Raw genomic sequence first — 23,058 nt, forward strand, 5'->3', positions numbered from 1 at the left:
GAATTCCATGATAATATTATTCAGTTAGCTCTTTGTTTGTCAGATTTTGACCTTTGCTTCAGATTCACTTTATACATCATAAGTAGTTTGATCCTTCATCTTGGAGCATTTGAATCAGATCATCTTTTTTTTTATTCTTAATTACTTTTGGAATATTTCTATAGTTCTTATAATGATGATAGTGTAGAATATGTTGTGTAGATCAGTGAAACAAACTCCTCTTTTAATGCTTTTTGATATGCATTTTATAGGCAGCGCAAAATGAAAAATATACAAGGGTGTGAAGATGTGTGTAAGGCCCTCTAACACATATGGCTGTAGATTTGTGAGCTCTCTGTCATCAGCTTGCTAACACATCACGAATCATAGCCCTAATTAATTATACAGTTGGGGCCTACTCTTGTTAAGATAGTCACATCTCACATTAGAAATCATGGGCTTGGCTTTAGAGCTGTGTACACTCTTTAGATTGGGAGTCATATCCTCAGCTTTAGATTGGGATGTTTTCCTGAGGTTGTAACTGACACCTTAGGTTGGGTATGTGGATGAGCCTGGAATAGGACAGGCATGAGAATCCTATCTTCCTCAGCAGTGACTTGGAGGACTCATAATTCAGCACATTGCCCTGGACAGGGTAACCCAGGCTGTGTAGCATTTGGGCCAGTGAGGTCATCACCAGATGGCTGAACCCTTTCCTGCTGTGCTGGATTAGAGTGAAGAGATTAGAACATAGTGGCCCCCTGTCTGTCAGCCCCTAGGACATGAACTTCCCATTGGTTTCCAGGATATAGCTGTTGGGGAAATGCTGGAATAGGAGGCTGAGGTACTGATGGCTCTTCTTATTGCTGCCAAACAGCCAATAAAAACTCAGCTGCTTGGCATGCCATTTCTGGAGCTGGGACAGTTGTGGTGTTTAGGCAGACTTCTTAATTTAACATTGGGAATACTCATAGCATCCTTGTAGATCACAGCCAGGCAGGGAATAAGCTTCACATGGACACCTTTTGGGCCAGCAGTCTCTTTGGTGGTTTCATATAAACCATCCTGCAGTCCTTAGATGTGGATCTGCTGGCTGGTGTTTATAGTTCCTGTACTCTCTAACAGTAAGGTAAGCTCTCATCTCCTTACAGTAAACCGAGTAGGCATTGATAAAGTAGTTAAGATCATCCATGGTGTCCTTTTTCTGTGGTGTTGTGATGATGCTGTTAAACTTGGGGATGCCTCAAGATGAGGATGGAATGCAGTATAAGCCCCTGATGCAGAATCTACTCAAACATAGTACTATGTCTGGTCTCCCTCCCTGGAAGTTCCATCTGAAAGGCGAAGCTGCTGCCTAAGTAAAACATTAACTGCTTAAAAAAGTTTAATAAGTGAACTTATGCCAATTTTGGACCAATGTATAGAAGTAAAATTCAAAGCTTCCCATACATGGGTATTATGAATGTCCTCCTTACTGCACGATTTCATTTTATAAATGTTAGCAGCAATATTAAGGGCTTTGTGTGCTTGTTTTGAGTTGCTGAGATTGAGTGCATTCAAGTGTTGATTCTTTGTTTATTGGGTGATTCATTGTTAAAGTTGAGCCAGGAATCCACCACCACTTTATCTTTGAAGGGATTCCCTCTGTTTGTTTAACATGGCTCCATATATCTTGAGGGATTCAGGCAGGCTTCTCAGTAGCATTTTCTCCAGCACCTGGAGTTTTGTGGTACATTTTAGCAGCAGCATTGTTTCTAATATTTGTGTCTACTCTGTTCAAGCAGCAGCCTTCAGGTTCAACCTTAGCTATAAGGTCCTTCCACTAGTCCTGTGGAGCAGCAGCTGCACTCTGGGACAAAAACTCAGTGCGGGGCCTGATCTAATGAAAAATTAATTTTATTATGTAGCAAAAATGAAATACATTATTTCAGCAAGTTGTAAAAACTATTTCAGTGAAAATGTAATGAAAAATTGTTTAGGTAGATGGTTTGTGTAAGGATATTTGACCTAGGTCAAAGCAGAATGACCTGAAGCTACCATAAAGGAAATGTTTGCCAAAGACTTGCTGTCTGCCTGCGCCTCACTCTATTGTTTTATGTGTTTTGTTAATCATTTTGCACTTGATGAAACCTTTTGACAGGATGCTAGTGGTCTCTAGTCTGAAAATAAAACCCAGAGCATTGCATCATTTGTTTTGTATAACCTTCTCAGCTTGTGGCATTATTTATATTGTAACTGGAAACTACTTATCCTGTCACAAAGCTTTTTCCATTAGCATTATCTTTTAATTAGAGAAAATAAATAATTGGCTGTGATAGCTTTTGGCATCTTGACTCTTGTTAAGGAAACTCTGAACTTTGTAGAAAAGTTCTTTTTTTTTTTTTTAAATTTCATGACATTTGTTTTAACATGAAGTTCATTTTTAGTGAAAGAGAAAAATAATTGTCATCTATTATAAATCTATAAATAGAATAGTCTTTAAGAGGAGTATTAAGAACATAAGAAGTTGCCATACTGACCAAGGGTCCATCAAGCCCAGCATCCTGTTGCCAACAGTGGCCAAACCAGGTTTACAAGCACGGCAAGAACCCAAACATTAAGTAGAACCTATGCTACTAATGCCAGTAATAGCAGTAGCTATTCCTTAAGTCAACTTGATTAATAGCAGTTAATGGACTTTTCCAGGAACTTATCCAAACCTTTTTAAAACCCAGCTACACTAACTTCCCTAGCCACATCTCGGGCAACAAATTCCAGAGCTTAATTATGTGTTGAGTGAAAGAATTTTCTCCAGTTTGTCTTAAATGTGCTACTTGCTAATTTAATGGAATGCCCTCGAGTCCTTCTATTATCTGAAAGAATAAATAAATGATTCACATTTACCTGTTCTAGACCTATCATCATTTTATAGACCACTGTCATATCCCCCCCTCAGCCGTCTCTTCTCCAAGCTGAACAGCCCTAACCTATTTAGCCTTTCCTTATAGTGGAGCCTTTCCATCCCCTTTATCATTTTTGTCACCCTTTTCTGTACCTTGCCCAGTGCAACTATATCTTTTTTGAGATATGGCCACCAGAATTAACATAGAAACATAGGACGGAAGAATAAGACCAAAAGGCCCATCTCGTTTGCCCAGCAAGCTCCCATACTTATCAGTTTCCCATACTTATCAGTTTCCCAGACCATCACGGTCAGGGCCCTTGGTTACTGTTTGATTCCAATTTCCTGCCACCCCCTGCTGTTCCCTGTATGTACCGGATCAGTCCAGACTCCTGGATTATGCCTCCGCACCAGCAGGTGAAAACAGAGCAAAACTTGACAAGCTCCACTATATATACCAGGGTGCCACCCACAGCCTGTCAGTATTTCTCTGTTTCCAGCAGGTGGTTCGGGTGCATAGCTCACAGCCTAGATAGAAAATTTAGAAAGAGTGAAAGGTTTGAGTATTTGAGAGGATAGATAGACGGGATTCTTGTTCTTGCTGTTCCTCTTGTTCTTTTTCAATTAAGTTAAAAAAAAAAAAAAAAAAAAAAAGACAGGCTCTTGGTTTTTCAGGTTGTTGAAGAGCCGGTTAGTGCTCCCAGGAGGCTGTCAGGCCCTGAGAGGGCCATCCTTCCTGGTAGAGCGGATTGCTGGTGCTAGGGGTTGAGGATCCCACTTTCCACAGCCCAGCCGGGGTGATACCGGGGAGCCCGGCTCACTCACCCCAGCCGGACCGATTCAGGACTCGTCGGGGGACAGTGCCAGTGAGTTCCCTTCAAAACCAAAAAAAAAAAGAACCTTTTCTCCTTCGCGGCGGTTATCAGACTTGGCTGTGTATTTTTTATTCCTTTCCCCTTCCTCCCTTGCGGAGAGCGTTTCGCGGGTTTCTTCGCGGTTTTTTTTTTTTTTTTTAGGTCTAGCAGGGGCAGGCATGCCATGTGGCGCGGCCTGCAAAGCCTGCGGCTCCGGCAGCGCGCGCCTCTCCCGGGATGGGCTGTGTTTGGCCTGCATCCCGGGGGCGAGGGATCGTTGGGGGCGATTTGGGGGGTGTTGCTGCGCCAGACGTCCGTCGTGATCGCGGTGGGAACGAGATCCTCGTTGGCTCACAAGGCAGCTAGGGGGAATGCGGGAACCACCGCCATTTTGCCAACGGCCCCCGCGGTGTCCGGGCCTGTCGGGGAGGGATCCAGGGACTCTCCCCCCTCCCTTTCACCACAGCAGCCCGCGCCTAGGCCAGTTTCTCCGGGAGGGGCCAGGATACAGACACGGACTCTGAGGGGTTGGGCACCTCGTTTTCCTCGGATTTTATCCTGGCCATGCATCGGGCTTTTAAGGCCCGCAAGACCCTTAAGAGGCGCCCACCTCAGCAGGAGCCCCTGGGGGCACCCACAAACCGACCACAGATGGAGGAAATCCCGGGCCCTCTAAAGCTAAACGTCCACTGCGGGCCGTCCCACCCAGGGATGTCATAGACACGTCGGACACTTCGGAGGACCTGGAGGATCAGGAGTCCCCGCCCCCGAGGGGGGCAGAGGGTGATGGTACTCCCACACAGGGGACGGTGCGGCAGGGTCAGACTTCGGAGGGCGATGACCCGAGGGTGATTCGCCTCTTCCGCCGGGACGAGTTAGCCCCTCTCGTTCCCGCCATTTTTAGGGGAATTGGGGATACTGGATCCCCCTGAGGAGTCTCGAGGTGGCTCCATGGATCCAGTGTTGTTGGGCCTGAGTGGCCCTCAAACTACCTTCCCTTTTCACTTCTCCTCCACTGATCTGCTCTATAGAGAGTGGGATACTCCGGATCTGGGTTTGAAGGTCACGAAGGCCATGGATAAACTGTATCCCTTACCGGAAGAAGCGTTAGAGGTGCTGAGGGTGCCGAAGGTGGACACGTCGGTTTCGGCGGTGATGAAGCAGACGACCATTCCAGTCACGGGTACCACAGCACTGAAGGATCTTTAGGATCAGAAGTTAGAAATCCAGTTGAAGAAGATATTTGAAGTCTCGGCGCTGGGGGCCTGAGCAGCGATCTGCAGTAACTTCGCTTTGAGGGCCGGACTCCGTTGGGTCCAACAGCTCCTAGCCAATGAGGGCCTCTCTGAGGAAAAGCCAGACAGGCCGGGAGTCTTGAGGCGGTCGTTGCCTATAGTGCGGATGCCCTGCATGATCTCCTCAGAACCTCGGCTCGGTCTATGGTGTCTGCTGTCTCGGCCAGACGTCTCTTATGGTTGAGGAACTGGGCAGCGGACGGAGCCTCCAAGTCTCGTCTGGGCTCTCTCCCCTTCAAGGGCAGGCTGCTGTTCAGTAAGGAACTGGACGACATGATTCAGCTATTGGGCGAGAAGAGGGGGTACCGACTGCTGGAGGACAGGGTGCACTCCAAGGGATCTTACTCTTCTCGCTCCCGGTATCGGAGCAGCCGGAAACCTCGGCCCTCTCATTCTGGTGGTTCTTCTCCTTCCTTTCGATCTGGCGGCGGTAGGCAGCAGCCTCCGTCCTTTTGTGGGAGACGCTTCGGCAGGCCTGCCTCCTCCTGTTCTGCACCGAGCGGCAAGTCGGCTCAATGATGTCCGGCCGGTCAATCCCTCGGTTTCAAAGGTAGGGGGCAGGCTGTCCCTCTTTTACGAGGCTTGGACCACAATCACAACAGACCAGTGGGTTCTTTAAGTGATAAAACACGGCTACGCTTTAGATTTTGCTTGCCTTCCCCGCCCAAGATTTTTTCCCTCCCCTTGCGGACTCCCAGACAAGAGACATGTGGTCCTTCAGACGCTGCTCCGATTGGAAGAGCTGGGGGCTATCGTTCCAGTCCCAGTCTCGGAACAACGAAGAGGACACTACTCCATATATTTCGTCGTGCCAAAGAAAGAAGGCTCTTCCCATCCTCTATCTCAAGGAGGTCAATCGTTGTCTCTGGAACCCGTGGTTTCGCATGGAGACCCTGAGATCCATGATCGCGTCCCTTCATCCGGGGGAGTTCTTGGCGTCCCTGGACCTCACAGAGGCATACCTGCACATCGGGATCAGGAAGGAACATCAGGAATATCTCCGCTTCTGTGTGCTGGGGAAGCACTATCAGTTCCAAGCGTTGCCTTTCGGCCTCGCTACGGCCCCCAGGACTTTCACCAAGATTCTGGTGGTGGTAGTGCCCCACCTACGTCGGGAGGGCCTCTTAGTCCACCCATACCTGGATGATTGGTTGATTCGTGCCAAGTCAGAGGAGCTCTGTCGGGCCGCAGTTCAACGAGTCCTGCACCTTCTGCACTTGCTCGGCTGGGTGGTCAATATGGCCAAGAGTCATCTCCAACCCTCACAATCTCTGGAATTTTTGGGAGCGTTATTCGACACACTCCAAGGCAGGGTTTTTCTCTCCCTGGACCGCTGCCGCAAGCTGCAAGATCAGGTCAAGGCTCTTCTACAGATGCGGCCGCCGACGGCCTGGGACTACTTACAGTTGATTGGCTCCATGGCCTCGACGTTGGAATTGGTTCCGTGGGCTTTTGCGCACATGCGTCCCTTGCAGTCGGTGTTACTTTCCCGCTGGAGCCCAGTCTCTGAACAGTTCCAGCTGCCATTACCCCTGACAGCGGTAGCGTGCTCCGGCCTGCAGTGGTGGTTACGGAAGGACAAGCTTCTTCAAGGGGTCTCCCTTGTGGCTCCAGAATGGACAGTGGTCACTACAGACGCGAGCCTCTCTGGTTGGGGAGCGGTCTGCTTGCAGCATTTGGTGCAGGGACGCTGGTCCGCGACAGAGTTGCGCTGGTCGATCAATCGCCTGGAGACCAGAGTGGCGCGTCTGGCATTACGGGCGTTTCTGCCCCTGGTTTCGGGGAAATCTGTCTGAATTTTGTCAGACAATGCAACCACAGTGGCCTATATCAATCGGCAGGGGGGAACCCGGAGCCGCCCAGTGGCCTTAGAAGCTCGCCTACTAATCCAGTGGGCGGAGAGGCATCTTCAGGCGGATTTTCTGAGCCGTCACCAACTCCACCCAGGCGAGTGGGAACTGGCGGACGTCGCATTCCAGCTCATCTGCGCCAGATGGGGGCGACCGGCCATGGATCTGATGGCAACCTTTCGGAATGCCAAGGCGCCGCGCTTCTTCGCCCGCCGCAGGGAACCAGGGGCGGAGGGGGTGGAAGCCCTGGCGCTTCCCTGGCCAACGTCAATCCTCCTGTACGTGTTTCCTCCGTGGCCCCTCATAGGCAAAGTTCTGCGTCGCATAGAAAATCATCCCACGGAAGTCGTTCTGGTGGCTCCGGAGTGGCCGCGAAGGCCATGGTTTGCGGACCTAGTCAACCTGACAGTGGAAGCACTGCTCCAGCTCCCGCCATTGCCGAATCTTCTACATCAGGGACCCATCTGTTTTGATCAGGCGGATCGCTTTTGTCTAACAGCATGGCTTTTGAAAGGCGCCGTCTGAGAGGGAAAGGTTATTCGGATGCAGTGGTGGCCACCCTTCTACGTTCCCGCAAGGTGTCAACTTCTCTGTCCTATATGTGAGTCTGGAAGGTTTTTGAATCCTGGTGTGTTGCTAGGTCGGTCCGGCCTACCTGGGCTACCATTCCTGATATCTTGTCTTTCCTGCAGGATGGTCTGGCAAAAAGGGGCTGTCCTGTAGTTCGTTGCGGGTCCAGGTGGCAGAGCTGGGTTGTCTTCGAGGTTCCGTGGAAGGGCGGTCATTAGCTTCTCATCCTGATTTGATTAGTTTCCTAAAGGGAGCAACACGTTTGCGTCCTCCAATCGTGTCACCTTGTCCTTCCTGGAACTTAAATTTGGTTCTCAGGGCCCTGTTTAAGCCCCCCTTTGAACCATTGAAGAGGGCCACCTTGAAGGATCTCACGTTGAAAGCGGTTTTCCTGGTAGTGATCACCTCCGCCAGGAGGGTCTCGGAACTTCAGGCCCTTTCGTGTAGGGAACCTTTCCTACGGATTTTTGAATCTGGAATCTCTCTCCGGACCATCCCTTCTTTCCTTCCCAAGGTGGTTTCGGGGTTTCATCTGAATCAGTCGGTAGATCTCCCGGCTTTCCCCATCTTGATCCCTCGGATACATCCTCCCAGGATCTGAAGAAGTTGGATGTGCGTAGGGTCCTCTTGCACTACCTTGAGGTTACAAATGACTTCAGGGTGTCGGATCATTTTTTCATTCTTTGGAATGGTCCTAAGAAGGGTAATATGGCATCTAAGACGTCCATATCGCGATGGGTGAAGGAGACAATCAATTCTGCTTACCTTTTGGTGGGTCGCCCTCTACCTTTGGGGCTAAAAGCACACTCTACTCGGGCTCAGGCGGCGTCCTGGGCGGAGCATCAACAGATCTCACCATTGGAGATCTGCCGGGCAGCGTCTTGGAAGTCATTGCACATGTTTGCGCGTCATTATAGATTAGACGTGCAGGATTCTGGAGTGGGAAATTTTGGAGCAGGTGTCTTGAGAGCGGGCCTCTCCGTTTCCCACCCTAGGTAGAGAGCTCTGGTACATCCCAGGAGTCTGGACTGATCCGGTACGTACAGGGAAAAGAAAATTAGGTCTTACCTTCGTTAATTTTCGTTCCTGTAGTACCAAGGATCAGTCCAGAGTCCCGCCCGATTTATTGCAGTATGTTCGGAGAGTCCGCTGTGTTGGACAAAAGGTTTTTGCTGTTGCAAGACATGGTCAATTCGGTCTTTTTCCGGGTCTGGTTCTTCTTGGGGGAAGTGACCAGAGGGTTCCCTGGTTGATCTTCGTGTATATAGTTTAGTTACATGGAGAATATCCACTGCTTTTGACATTGAGTAATACTGACAGGCTGTGGGTGGCACCCTGGTATATATAGTGGAGCTTGTCAAGTTTTGCTCTGTTTCCACCTGCTGGTGCAGAGGCATAACCCAGGAGTCTGGACTGATCCTTGGTACCACAGGAACGAAAATTAACGAAGGTAAGACCTAATTTTCTTTTGAAGCAGAGAGTAATGTTGGAGCTGCATCAAAAGTGAGGTAACAGGCTTATTGGTTAAGGGTAGTAACTGCTGCATCAAGCAAGTTACCCCCATGCTTATTTGTTTTCCCAGACTGTACAGTTCAATGTCCTTGTTGGTTGTTTTCTGTATGTAAATTCTCTTTTCCATATTTCCCTTTGCCATTGAAGCAGAGAGCAATGTTGGAGTTAACCGTATGAAGGTTTATTGGTTAAGGGTAGTAACCACCATTCCAACAAGCTACCCCCATGCCTTTTTTCATTCATTCCCATCCTCTAGCCTGTAGGGATCCACAATGTTTATCCCATGCCCCTTTGAAATACTTCACAGTTTTAGTCTTCACCACTTCCTCCGGAAGGGCATTCCAGGATTCCACCACCCTCTCCATGAAGAAATATTTCCTGACATTGGTTCAAAGTCTTCCCTCCTGGAGTTTCAAATCATGATTCCTAGTTCTACTGAATTCTTTCCAATGGAAAAGATTGTTGTTGACCATGGATCATTAAAACCTTTCAAGTATCTGAAGGTCTGTATCATATCACTCCTGCTTCTCCTCTCCTTCAGGGTATACAGGTCTCACCATGGAGCGATACAGAGGCATTATGACATTTTCTGTTTTATTCACCATTCCCTTCCTAATAATTCCTAACATTCTGTTTGCTTTTTTGACTGCCGCAGGACACTGAGCCAACGATTTCAACGTATTATGTTCTTATAGTTGATTGTAGCTGATTTCTTACATAGAGATACATAAACACACTTGTTTGTATTTAATTCAGAAGCAATTTTGATATCTATTTCTTTTCATATGAAAAGTCAGTAACTTTGTTAAAAAAAAAACCCAACTGTGTCCTATCAGAACTATAAGTATTTGAGAATTTATGTACCTAATATTTGGCTTATCTTCACAAGGAATATACAGTATTAAGTATTTGTTTAGATGTTAAACTACTTGTAGCTTCTGATAATGTAACAAAAATAAATGCTATACAATGAGGCTAATTAAAGATTTCTCTACAACTATGTATGCTCTAACTTTCAATTTAATGGTGCCAGACTACCAGATCCCTGTGATTTTCCACACAGGTTGGTTTGGCTGGTGCTCAATAAATCAGTGCTTGGCATTCCCTAATTATTTTTGGTTGAAATGCCTCTGATTACTTAGATATCTATACTTCTCTCTGAGGCTGATGTACTAACCCACGATATTTACCACGGGTTAGCAGTTCATTTGCCTATGTAGCAAAATTTCTTGTGAAATGTTCAGCACATTGCCACAGCCTGGAACTTTGCATGTTTCTTGCCATGACAACGCATGAAATATATTTCCAGGTTGGTGGCCCTAGATGTGACTACCATGTTGCAAAGGGGCCATGCAGCCCGTGTGAGGTGTTCCACCCTCCCCCAAGCAAAGGGAAGTCACAGGGCAAAAAAGTGTGAGTGTGCAGAGCTTTTACAAGCCCCGTTGCCTTGTCCTTCTCAGCGCGCACACAAAAAAATTCTAAACTGTGACCATTCCCCCCCCCCCCCCCCCCGCTTGCTTGATTAGCTTTTGGGGGTTGGGTTTCCGGGGATAAGAGCGATGTCCACGTGCTTCTGCTCCATCAGCTCCCATTTTCCAAAATGGTGCCGGCTGATCAGCTAACCCTATTCATTTGTATCAGCCGGTACCATTTTGGAAATGGTGGCCAGTGGAGCATGGGTGAATGGGCACTTCTGTCTCCAGGGTAAATGGGAGGTTCAAGGGTAGGGGGCACAGTCTGGATGTTTTTGTGTTGAAGAGGACAAGGGGTCAGGACTTGTAAAAGCCCTTACGTTTTAACTCAGAGGTCAGGTGCTGCTGGCCCACTAGAAACTTTCCTATACTTTTTTTTTGTTTGGGGGGGAGATCCTTATCCAGGCCATGTGGTCCCTCACATGAAGCTCTTCTGTCCCCAGGCCAGACCATTATTAATCTTCTTTTTTGAGAAAACAGGTTGGCAAAACCTTTTTCATATGCCCTTTTCACAGAATCCCCCTCTGAGTTGTTTTATGTGATTTTTGCATCGTTTCAGCTCATTACGGGGGATTTGAATAAATCTTTGCACGTAGCCAGCTGTGCATGAAAATGTATTCTTGAGAAGGCTACTTTTAGCAACATTTCTTGCAAAATGCCCAGTCTTTTACATTTTTGCATAATTTTGGGTGTCATGCAAACTTTTTGCTGTGAAACATGTTTTGCAAAAAATTCACACTTTAGTACATCAACCTCTTTATCTACAAATAGGGGTGATTTTCAAAAGGATTTACACACATAAAACTGGGTTTTACACATGTAAATGCACTTTACCCCTGTAAAGTTACAATGTCATTGAATTTTCCATAGGTTTTACAAATGGCTTTTGAAAATTGTTACAATAGTGTGTTATATTTATGTGTGTTAACTACTTTGAAAATTACCTTCAGTATATGTATATTGTTTCAAAGGTTAATATTAACTCATTTGTAATGGCTCTTAATTATTTTTAAGGATTCTGATGGACAGGAGCATTGCCATGACAGTTGGTTTCCGGGTAACAACCTGGTGTGTAACATGCGCCACTTTATTAACTATGTTAGAGTGAGGGTACCAGAGACTGCTCCGGAAGTGAAGAGAGAACCTCCTGCAAGTACCAGCTCTGACAGCTTGCCTTCTGCACAAGTAAGTGAGAGGGTGCCATACTACTACCTTTGTGATTAGTGTGCCATAATGTTAGGTTTTAAGCCTGCGCTTTTATCTCATAAACAGTAATGAAATAGAGTAACTTGAATTTCATAGAAGTATTATATCTGTTTGGTATGCAGTTGCTAAATGTTTTTTCATACAAATCCTGATTTTAAAAAATTGGGAGATGGCAGGTTAATTTTAAATATTTGTTGTTTTCCCAATGATATTCATGCATCTACTTTTTTTTTTTTCCCACAACTTGCCAGAATCCAAGACGATCTACAGCTCTCCAAAGAGAGGTAGATTTATGTGATGTTAATTGTTTAATACCCTTCACTGGCATTTAGGGTTTAATATAGGTTTGATTTCAAGATTTTATATAGACTCAAAGGGGTTGAATTGGTACAAGTTTGAACCTTATATACAGTAGTCAATCATCATGGCTTCATCCATAACTGTCTATTCACACATCTTTCCTATGCATTGATATTTTTTATTTTTAAAATAACTGAATTATAAATTTTAAATTCAAGTACATGTTACATTCTCTCACTGTATTCTTGGATTAGAAAAGAATAGGCATTCAAGCTGCACCAATTAAGCAGTTTCCCTAGGAAATATAAATATCAATGGGGAAACCAGTCTGCATGGGGTTGTTTGCCTTGAGTTGGGAAAAAGGGATGGAGCTAGGAGAGATGCATATTTAAAAAAATAAAGTAAAATAGATGGGTTGCTGACCTTGGGATTGAAATTAAAATCACAAAATATTGCAAGAATCGTACATTATCACTGATTCTGCATCAATCCTCGCCCTCTTCATACATATATGAAATTTGTATTTATCTCAAGGCTTGTTTAATTCTATTTAGGCTTAGTTTTAACACTTTTTTATTGAGCATTGAACAGAGTAACAACACAAACCATCATGCCTGAGTGGCCTATGCTCTTAACCCCCCAGGTCATCAATACAAACATGTGGCTCTTTTACAATTATTTCCCCCCACACAGCATCCTCTTTACCCCCCCCCCCGAAGAACCAGTATGAGATATGAATGTCATTGAGGGCAGCCAAAATGTGACCGTCGCCGCAAGTTTCCAATTTAATAAAAAGTACTTCTGGCACATTGATAGTTGAGTGACTCTAGCAATTCAGGGGATCCATTTCCTTTGATGTACAAATAGTATCCTTAGTACATATGCAACATCTCCCCAATTGTAATTGCACAGAGAGAGATATCTAATCATAATAAAGAGGAAAGCTGCCTCATACCTGCATAGTAATTATGCAAATTCATCTCTATCCCTCTCCCTGTTCTCTTTGATTTCGCTCCACTGACTGGGAATTGAGCTCCATTCCTCTTTCTTTGTACTCTTCATCTTCTCCCATCTCTCTGTTGTCCAGTCCACTTTCTACTACCACATATAGAAACTGAGATGTGCTCTTCTCTCTGGATGTAGTCTCCAATTCAGTCTCGCTTGCTCTCTGAATAGTCAATCCACTTTCTCCTACCACACAGTGTACACCCAAGCTCAGCATGCACTGTCTATTACCATACTACCAGTTAGATACATTCTACACTTTGCAGTATTTCCCCATCCTGGATGGGCTTTTACTACTAAGTGTGCGTGTGTGGTAGGCATAGTAACAGATATAAAAAGGGATTGAATTAGCACAAGTTTGAAACTTGTGAGCATAGTGCAAATCATGAAGGCATCAACCATTAGCTACTCTAGAAGTCTAATGGCAATAATTTTTGGTTTGGATCGTTCATTTGTTTTGTGAGGAATTTTTGATTTGGTTTATTTTGTTAGTTTTTGTTAAATAGTGCAGACTATTCAGAAATAGTGTGCCCTAGCTCCCTCCAGTAAAGAAGATAACATAAAAAAGGTATGTGCTGAGTTGGGAGGCTGGAATCACCAGTTCCCTTCCTCACCTACTGCACTCTACCCACCTGCAGACCTTTGGAAATAATTTCAGTGGTAGAGGAGTTTCCCAGAAAAAGCCCTTGCCCAGATGACTCCTGTAAGCCCCCCCCCCCCTTTCTGGAGGGACAAGGGGATTGTACCACCTGGAAAATTTGAGTGTGGTAGCAGCCAGCCCCCCCCCCCCCCCGATATCTCTCTTCTTTCTGATCCCCCTTAGATCCCCAGACCTGCCCTGCGCTCAGTGGGGAGAAGGGGATAACTTTATCTCCCTCCCGCTCAATTAAATAGTAAGAGCAGTAGCTTCGTATTCCTTTCTTCATTTCACTCTGGAGTAAAGTAGCCAGATCCTGTTCAGAACTCTCTTCTGAGTGAGGGTTGGCTATCTCCCTTCTCTCTGGCCTTAGGGCAGGTGAAGGGTTCCAACAGGGATCAGGGAAGAGTCAGGAGAGGTGACTGGCTGATCCCCTGCTTAAACTTCCCACATGTTTTTTCCTGTCCTTTATTTCCTGGCTACACTAGCCTCCAAGTTCTTTCCCCCTGTTATTTGTAACTGCGCTTCGGCCTTCTTGTTATATGGTCTCTTGTTAAGTTAACCCCCAAGTTTGATGTAAACCGGCCTGATATGAAGCTTGTCATGAAGTTCGGTATAGAAAAATGTTAAATAAATAAATAAATAAATAAATGTTGGCAGGCTAGTGTTTTAACACGGGAGGCAGATGGCATAAGCCCCCTGACCCAATGATTAGAGTATCAGATATAGTTAGCTGGGCTCCACTGCCCATTGAGACTGTTTTTGAAAGTCTGTTTGCTAATTTTGTATTTTTTTTTTTTAAAGGATCCTAGCATATTTATTTCAAAAAACAAAATTTTTTATTTCTTTTGGATGAATTTAGTTTTGCTTTGGAACAAATCAAACAAAAAATCAACTTATTAGTCACATTTTACCTATTCAGGTAAAACAAATGCATAACCCAACTACTGTCTATTCATGCATCTTTTATTTAAATTCATTTATTTGTTTAAAAAAACCAAAACTTATATATCACTTCCCTGGACCTTATGGAATGCCCAGGGTTAACATAAAAATTCTTTCTGCCACAAACAAAAACATTAAAACACTCCTAATAGCCAGTCCAAATTCTGTCACTCTTCCACTGCTTCCCATATAATTAAAAGGGGGAGACCATAACACATGACGTTACTTCACGCAGTGGTTTTGTCAATCCTGTTTTTCTTTTGTTTAGCAGTTATCAGCCTTTGCCAACCATTCCCCTCAATCTCGCAAATGAGGTTTAGTAATTTCCATGAGTAAAATCACCTTAACCTTCTTCCTAAGCATTCATAATTCAGTTATAAAAAAAAATACAAAAGAATCTATTTACAATGGAAGAGCATCTTGCATTCAATTAACTCACGATTTTGTAACCGTTTCAGTAAGAATAAGGGAGTTGTCAAAAAGTGAGCAATGTTTGTGTTCTATTATATAGATTTTTTAATTTTTTTTTTTAACTTCAACCACTATAACTTACGTAGTGTTTAGTTTAAAATATATAAATACTGCTTTCTGTTAAGGGTATTAAATGTTTTTATTGGTGGCTGTTCATTTTATGCAAAAATAGGCTGATTTTATGGGCCTTTTATGCTGCTGCAGTTGGAGATACTAACATCTAAAATATTGGGCTGTTTAGCTTTATCAAATCCGAATATGCTTAAATTAATCTTGGTTTTCTTTGGAATGCTTTTCTCAAATGACTGACTAGTTCATTGCATTGTGGAGTCCAAGTTAATTTTTTAAAGTATATAATTATTTTATAGCTCACAGAAATGCAGTGATTTGTATGCTTACTTTTTGTTTAAATTACTACTATTGTATATATTTAGTGAAAACTGTAACATTGAAAATTGTTTACTAATCTGTTATATATCCAGTCTTAAAGATTTATTGCTGACTTTATTGCTTGTCCTTTGTGATAAGTCTAATAAATCTGCTTTTTTTTCTCTCCTACTTATAGATAATATATAATTTTTCATAAGTCATGTTAGAATAGTTCTAGCAAAAGTGAGACTTTGCGAGGTCACTGTTCTGGCTATACTGATTTGGTGTACAGTCCATCTGCATGATTTATAAGTTAGCTACACACTGCAAGATCTTCATTGTAATTCAAAACCAAGAGAAAAAATATCAAACCTGCTTAATTCTTTTCCTTCTGGCTTTCCTTGGAGCAGGCATGTTGGCAAATTATTTCTGATTTAAACAACTGATGATCATACTTGCTAATAAGATACCTTTGTTCTATGATACTCCTCCAACAAAGCCACTCCCAGATTGGCAGGAAGGATCCTTTAATAATTAAAAAAAATTTAGAAGAGGAAAAATTGCATTTATCATTTATTTGGGGTATATACCATAATATAAATGAGGTTTCCAGAAATATCTGCAGCCATTAAAGATGTCCCATGATATAGATCCTTTTCTGTAGCAGTAGAAGAACTGATTTTTATATTCTTTTTCTGTGAATTGTTTGTACACATTAAAGTGAAAGCTTTTGTAGCTGTGGGACACACTAGTATCTGTACCAGTGTTTCTGTGATGCAACACCCTAGCTGAGTGTATGGAGTACATGCTGGCACAGATCTTCTTTGTCAGACTGCCTAACAGGGCATTGGATTGAAAATCAACATGCGTTCACTAGTGCCTTTCAGTTCCACTGGTACTTTGATTTATAACTCTTGCTGTTCTAGACTTTATTTCATACAAAACAAAATGTCATCCATTGGAAATGGAAGTAAAATCCACATTTTTTAAAATAAAAATAGAGTAACTATGTTGACCTTTTTTGAAGATTGGAAAATCAGACCTGTTGGAAGATGATGAAAATTAGTTTATTACTCTGAATACTTATTGTGGTAAATTCTGTTTTCCCTTCTCTATGCAAGAGTAAAATTAAGCTGAGCAATCCAGTCAAAATTTGTTGTGTAAAAAATGTATATATTTATATGCCATAATGATAGATTCTTTGGAAGGGAAACCTTGGTGAGTGTAAAATACATATCAGAAATCAGTGCTTGGCTTAATTTGACTTATGATTATTTTAGTAGCAGAAATTGCTAAGTAAGGGCATCTACTGTATGACTGTCAATTTTGTTTGTTATAGGCTGTGTTTAGTTACTTAGCAGTTATATGGACATTTCTTACTAGGTTTAAACTTCAGTTTTGCTCAGTTATTACATTTATATGCAATCTTTTTTTTTTTAAGAATTCAGGAACAGCTCAAGTTTTCAGCTTAGTTGCTGAACGTAGAAAGAAATTCCAGGAGATCATAAATCGGAACGCTAATGAAGCAAACCAAGTAGTTCGACCGAAAACATCAGTAATGAAATGGTCTGCACCAGGTTCAACTCCACAGCTAACTACTGTCATTCTGGAAGTCAAGGAAAGCATGCTGTCACTGCTCATTAAATTACACCACAAACTCTCAGGAAAACAAAATTCATATTACCCTCCCTGGGTGGATGATCCAGAGGCCTTAATCCAGCCTGATCTGCATAAATATTCACATGGTGATGGAATGTCAGCGGTAGAAAGAATTTTGTTAAAGGTTGCAGCACAGAATAGATCGAACAAGCACAGCATTGAGGAGATCTGCAAAAAGTCAGCTCCCCCTGTGCCGCCAAAAAAGACAAGTCCTGCAGAGAAAAAAGCTTTGGACAAAGAAGAAAGGTAAACATTTTTCTATTTAGAAAAAGGTTTGGGCATTTCTATATATAGTTCAAAGCGTATAATAGGTTTTCTTTGTGTGTTGGTATGCATACCTAAAAAGCAAGTCATAGTGGGTGGGTCATGTTGTTCATATTTATGGTGAGTAGAGGGGCTTGGAGGCAGTGGAGCATTCTTAGCAACCATCAAATGACAGTGTCCCAGGAAGTCTGTCTTGAAATTTAACTCCATTCTGAGTAGCAACATGCAGAGAGTGAGATGTGATGTTTGCCAAGTTGAATGATGAGACAGGTTATTAAATGTCCATATCTATCAATATGTCGTTTTGCAAAGAAGCAGAATAAGATGATATATTGGATTAAATATATACCAATTAAATTAAGAGTGGGTGTTATTTCAATCACTGGGAATACACCAGTACTAGGAAAAATTTGCAGCACCTGAAAGTTTTTTATGTTAAGCTGTAAAATGATCAGCATCCATAATTTCCATTGTGATCACACTAATACTATTCGCTTACTGGAGCTCTTTCAGTAAAGTTCATGCTGTACTGCACACTTGTAGTGTTGGTTATTAATGCTTATATCCCTACTGAGGCCCAGAGGAGGTGCCCCTGCAGTGCTGCTGTAGCCACCATTAAAGAAGTTCACATGCAGAAAAAAACACCTGCTAGATTGGACCCAAATCACATATTTGTGGATGAGGAAATCAACTTTTTATGCTCTCTACATTAGCTAGAGATTACTTACTGCATGGCCAAATTTTAAAATCTTTAACTTTGAGGTATGAGAGGCTCTGGCTCTCTGTTTGAAAAATAAGTTGAAGTGATATGTCACACTGGGATGCTTTCTTATGTGTGCTTTCAGTTAAGGGAGCTAGGTCTTTTTTCATGACACTACCCCTGTTATAGAGCAGTCTCTCACCAGATATGAAGATGGAGCAGAATTATACAAAAAAGGTAAAATCATGGATTTTTCTTATGGTTTGAAGGTAGATGTCTGGTGCTCATGTGGAAAATTATGGTCCGCTGTTGGGAGGTGCAGTGCTAATTTATCAGGTTCTCTTTCTTTTTCCTTAATTTAGTTGTTTTGAGTCTTTGATGGGTAGGAACTGATGATTGATTAGTTGGCTTTCAAGTTCCTCTAGTCTCTTATTTTGCTGTTAGTTATTTTTTGTGTTTGTCTTATTCTGTAATGCTTTTGTTTGTTGAATTGTATTTTTATTTTAACTATTGTACACCACTTTGAATGGTCCCCATTGCTGGGGCTAGGAATGGGGTAGATTTTCAAAGGTATGCGCGGGCATACATGTGCACGTGCTACCCGGCGCACACACATGGACGCCCGATTTTATAACATGCGCATGCAGGCGCGTGCATGTTATAAAATTGGAGGTCAGCAAGTGCAAGGGGGTGTACACTAGTGCATCTTGCAAGCGCTGACGCCCGCAGCCTTCCCCCATTCCCTTCCCTCTAATCTAACCTTCCCACCCCTTCCTCTAACCTTTCCATCCCCTAGCACTATTCCAACTCCCCGACCTCTATCTTACCTTTTGCGCCTGCCGGCTGCTGTGCCAGAGGCCTCTGGCCCCGCCCTGTCCACGGACTGCCCTGCCCCACCCCCGGACCGCCCCTTTTTTGAAGCCCTGGGACTTAGACGCGTTCCGGGGCTTTATGCACGTCACCGGGCCTTTATAAAATAGGCCCGGCGCGTGTAACCCTTCTACTCACGTAAAGCTTTTAAAATCCGGCCCTTAATGCACAATGGGGAGCAGTATATAAAACTAAAGATCCATCTTCCCATGTTCTCGTCTTCTCGTCTTCCCATGTTCTCGTCTTCCCATGTTCAAATCTTCTTTTAGTTATTGCCTGTATAATGTACCATGTATAAATTCCTAGTGAGTTTTTTTTTTTCTTTTTTACTGAAGTTCTTAACATACTAGCAAACTTTTCCAAGTGGTAGTTTATAGTTTTTCGACCTTCTAAAACAGCAGTGCCTCCTACATTTTTTCAGGATAAGTAGAACACTTATTGCAGTAAGAGAGGCACAGGGATTGCTTTTTCTAATGTTACTCTTTTTGTTTTAATGTAGTCAACATCTAACTGGGTGCTCAGGATATTGTATCCCTCTTTTACTCATCATTCCTTAGCTTCTAAATGAGTGCTTTTTGAAATGTCACCAATTGCTGACTGGTATATGATGTTTAGAAGCAGAAAATGTGATTCTGCCCACCAGCTCTTGACTTTGTTTTAAATAAAAAAAAAAAGACCTCTTTTTAAATAAAGATGGTCCTCTGTTGTCTCCTCCTTTACTAGAGTAACAATTATCCTCTTACTCGCATTAATATTAGCTTTGCTTTGGTGTAACACTTTTGTCTTCAGTTTCATATTTCTAAAAATAAACATATGTTTGCATGTTAAATTTAAGAACATTTACTTTTTACTGTGATATGAATCTTTTTGTAGTTACTAGAAAGTGAGTCTTGTTGTATAATATGCTTATCTCTTTTCAATAAAAAGTATTTTGAAAACCAAAAAAACAAAAGTACCAGATGTTGGGCCAACATAACGGCTCAGTGGCAGTGTTGCACTGCCATGTGGAAGGTCCTTGGTTTTATCTCTGAATCAGATTTTCTGTTTCCTGGCTTGGCTGGAGGCAGCACTCACTGTCCCTGGGGGGGGGGGGGGGGAGGGAGTTGTGGTCATCGTTTAAGAGTGACACTTGGTCCATGACTGCAGGGGTTCAGATGACGCCCCAGTACATGGCCTCCAGCCAAGGACTATTATTGCATTGACTAGACTAGGTATGTGGAGAGGGGATGTGAAATGGGGTAAAAATCCCTGGCTAGTTGCAAATGAAGGCTCATAGTGCTAGGATCCCAACCCTGATTATGACTGAGTTGGAGAAAACATAAAGGTTAAAAAAAAATTGTCAGGTGGTGATGTTTCAGTCAAAATAACTAAGTGGACTAAAATGAACAGGTGGTTAAAATATGTAACTAGTAGACCAAAAATGAGAGAAAACTGAAGTAGGTAATCTGAATGGATATCTTCTCCATTTGATCTGAATGATTATCCTTTCTCCCCATGTGTAGAAAGAGGGGGATGTATGGAGGACCTGTTAGGTTCTGCTGTGGGAAAGGAGGAGCAGGAAGGCTATGCAGAGGACTAGGTGGGGTCAATATTCTAAAGGATTTGTCTGGCTAATTTAAGTTAGCTGGACAAACTCCATGAATTTAATCTCCTTTTGCTGAATTGTCAGATTATAACCTGGTAATTGGTTAGCTGGTTAAAATGTATCCAGTTAAAGAAGCAGTGGTGGGTTGTGGTTTGATTTTATCCAGCTATTACTGAATATCAGCACTAACCAGATAGTTATCCAGCTAAATTTAGTCAGAAGAAATTCTGTCAAAGTTAACCAGGTGACACATGCACAAAAAAAATACTGACCCAATAGTAGCTGATTCTCATTGCCCCCATTGCCACCCTCGCCCCCTGGATTCCTTTCCCCAGAAAAGGCTAAAAGAATAAAAATTAGCCTTGGCTTAGCAACCATGGAACGAGTTTGTGTCGGGACCTTCAATAAGTAAAATAGTAACACGGTCAAGCAGCTCTTATCACTCCCCCATATCCTACCTTAAAAAAAAAAAAAAATCTGTGTTCTAAAATCATCCTCATCCCCTAAAACTGACCCTAATTCAGAGTGAGAAGAGGAGAGAGGCTATTAACTCCTCCAGGTCAGTTTAATACTAAATGTCCATAGCTTTGACAGCTACTGGCACTTTGTCTGAATGTAGTAAATAAATTAATACTATGATTGGTCCATTCACAAATAACTAACAGTGAAGGCACCAATCTCTGTTAGAGCTAAATTCTGAACAGAGATTGGTCTTTTCACTGATAGCTGTTAGGGAATGGTCTAGTCTTTGACTGAATGCAATGAATAAATTAATACTAAGTACTGGTTACTGTGTCAGAGCTATGGGCACTTAGTATTAAGCTCAGATGGAGGAGGTAAGAGCCCCTCCTCTCACTCTGAATTGGGAACACTTTTAGGGGTGGTTCAGAGGGTGTATGTGATTTTGGCACAATTTCTTGTAAAGTTAGGGGAAGGGAGCAGTTAGCACTGCTAGGCCATGCTACAATTATTTTACATATTGGAGACTTGGGAAGAGAGCCGCTGGGCCACAGATACTTTTTTTGTTTTTCAAAATAATTTTTATTCTGTGAAGACACTCATAGAAAGTATGTGATACGAAGGACAGTATAATATAACAAAAAAATAAGACAGATAACAGCTACAGTCTTGGCAATTGTCAGCAAAAGCTCCCTGTCTTCACATAGTCTCTTCACAGAAACAAATTTCCAATTTTTCAATCCATGTAAATCCCTGTAGAGGAGTGACCCCATTTTCCCCCTTGTTGTATGTGCAGGCCAGGCTAGAGGCTTAGTTCACCTTAAATCCCACAGAGGGGGAGAGTTCTGTGGACAGGATCAACTGGGGAGTGTAAAAGTGTAGCCCATCTGGGTTCATGAAGCCCCTACATCTCCAGGAGAGGCAGCTCCTGTTAATCTATGCTGACCCAGACCCCAAGGAGTTGGCAATGTACTTCAAAGGTAGGCAGTCCTGATTGAAGTGCTGTGATTTGAATAAAGTTTATCTGCATTAGAAAAAGCTGGAGTCTTTGTTGCTTTGTGCCCTCCAGCCTGGGAAACACCGCTCTGTTTCCCACACCCCTATTCATAAACTTTATCACCACATGCTTCACAGTCGCACATTCACCAATCAGTCTATATACACCTTACTCCACTCACACACAACTACCCCACACGCTCACTCATCTCTCCCCCTCAAGTTCAGTGGAAAAGATGAGAAAAGAACAGAAACCCATAGGCTTCAATGAGGTCTTAATTCCAGTGCGTCAAGTATAACACTAGCGAAAGGTATTTCACAGCTATGTTTTGAAACATTTGTGGGGAAAGGACGGGAGGGTGTCCTGGCCTGGTCTAAAATTTTATTTATTTATTTATTTTTTGGAGGGGGAAGAGGGGAGGAATTGACTGCTGCTGTTTTGTTTTTATGGCAATATTCAGCAAGTTGGTAAATGGCAAAGTTACCTGCATAACCTTATCAGATTTATATTCAGACCATGTGGATATGGGCTGTATTTCAGGGACAAGTTAGCCACGTAAATTTAACTGGCTAACTTTCCCGCTCACTGTCTTTCTGAAGATTGACCTCTGTGTCTTTGTGAAGATAAGAGCTGTTTGAGCCAATGTAATGAGAGATGATTCAGAAACAGCTCTTTGCAAGGTTTAAGGAATGACCAAAAAGACATTGGTGTAAACAATGGGAAGAAGACAAAGATAACATTAGAGTTATAGAAATGCTTATTTGAGAGATGACTGGATCTGTAGAGAAAGTTGAAACAAAAGAAAAAATTCCGTGCACAGTTTTGTGAGATACTGAATGAATATACTTATACATAAGACCCAAAGACTGTTTGTATTTGTGGCCCTCAAGCTGTTATATGCATGAAGGGCAATGGAAGGACAAACAGTCTGGAGGTGAGAAACCTTAGAACCTTTAACAAAGAGGAGAGGAAAGATGGAAAGTAGAAAAGGGAAGATGATACTAAATTATATTTACAAAACAAGTTCTGTAACATTTATTCGGTGCCTTACATCCTAGATCATGAGCTATTTTCAAATTCAGATAACTTTATTGGCTTGACAGTTTTGCATGTATTGCCAAATAAATACACAATGATTAAAATTAAGGGGAAGAAAAGAGGAAAGCATTACAAAATAA

The 23,058-nt window shown here is 42.8% G+C and overlaps 1 protein-coding gene across 8 annotated transcripts in view; it reads left to right on the forward strand.

The window, feature by feature from the left end:
- Positions 1 to 23,058, forward strand: part of UBR3 (ubiquitin protein ligase E3 component n-recognin 3) — a 672,099-nt gene that overhangs the window by 272,187 nt on the left and 376,854 nt on the right. For 4 of the 8 annotated variants that reach the window (XM_029605729.1, XM_029605732.1, XM_029605731.1 and 1 more), the window contains exons 22-24: positions 11,428 to 11,598; positions 11,871 to 11,903; positions 16,788 to 17,251. In XM_029605729.1, coding sequence (XP_029461589.1) covers positions 11,428 to 11,598; positions 11,871 to 11,903; positions 16,788 to 17,251 — 668 coding nt within the window. The remainder of the gene's footprint in view (positions 1 to 11,427; positions 11,599 to 11,870; positions 11,904 to 16,787; positions 17,252 to 23,058) is intronic. The other 4 variants (XM_029605733.1, XM_029605734.1, XM_029605735.1 and 1 more) reach the window with 1 other exon arrangement.

The sequence above is a fragment of the Rhinatrema bivittatum genome, chromosome 6 (assembly GCF_901001135.1).
Source record: "Rhinatrema bivittatum chromosome 6, aRhiBiv1.1, whole genome shotgun sequence".
Classification (NCBI taxonomy): Eukaryota; Metazoa; Chordata; class Amphibia; order Gymnophiona; family Rhinatrematidae; genus Rhinatrema; species Rhinatrema bivittatum.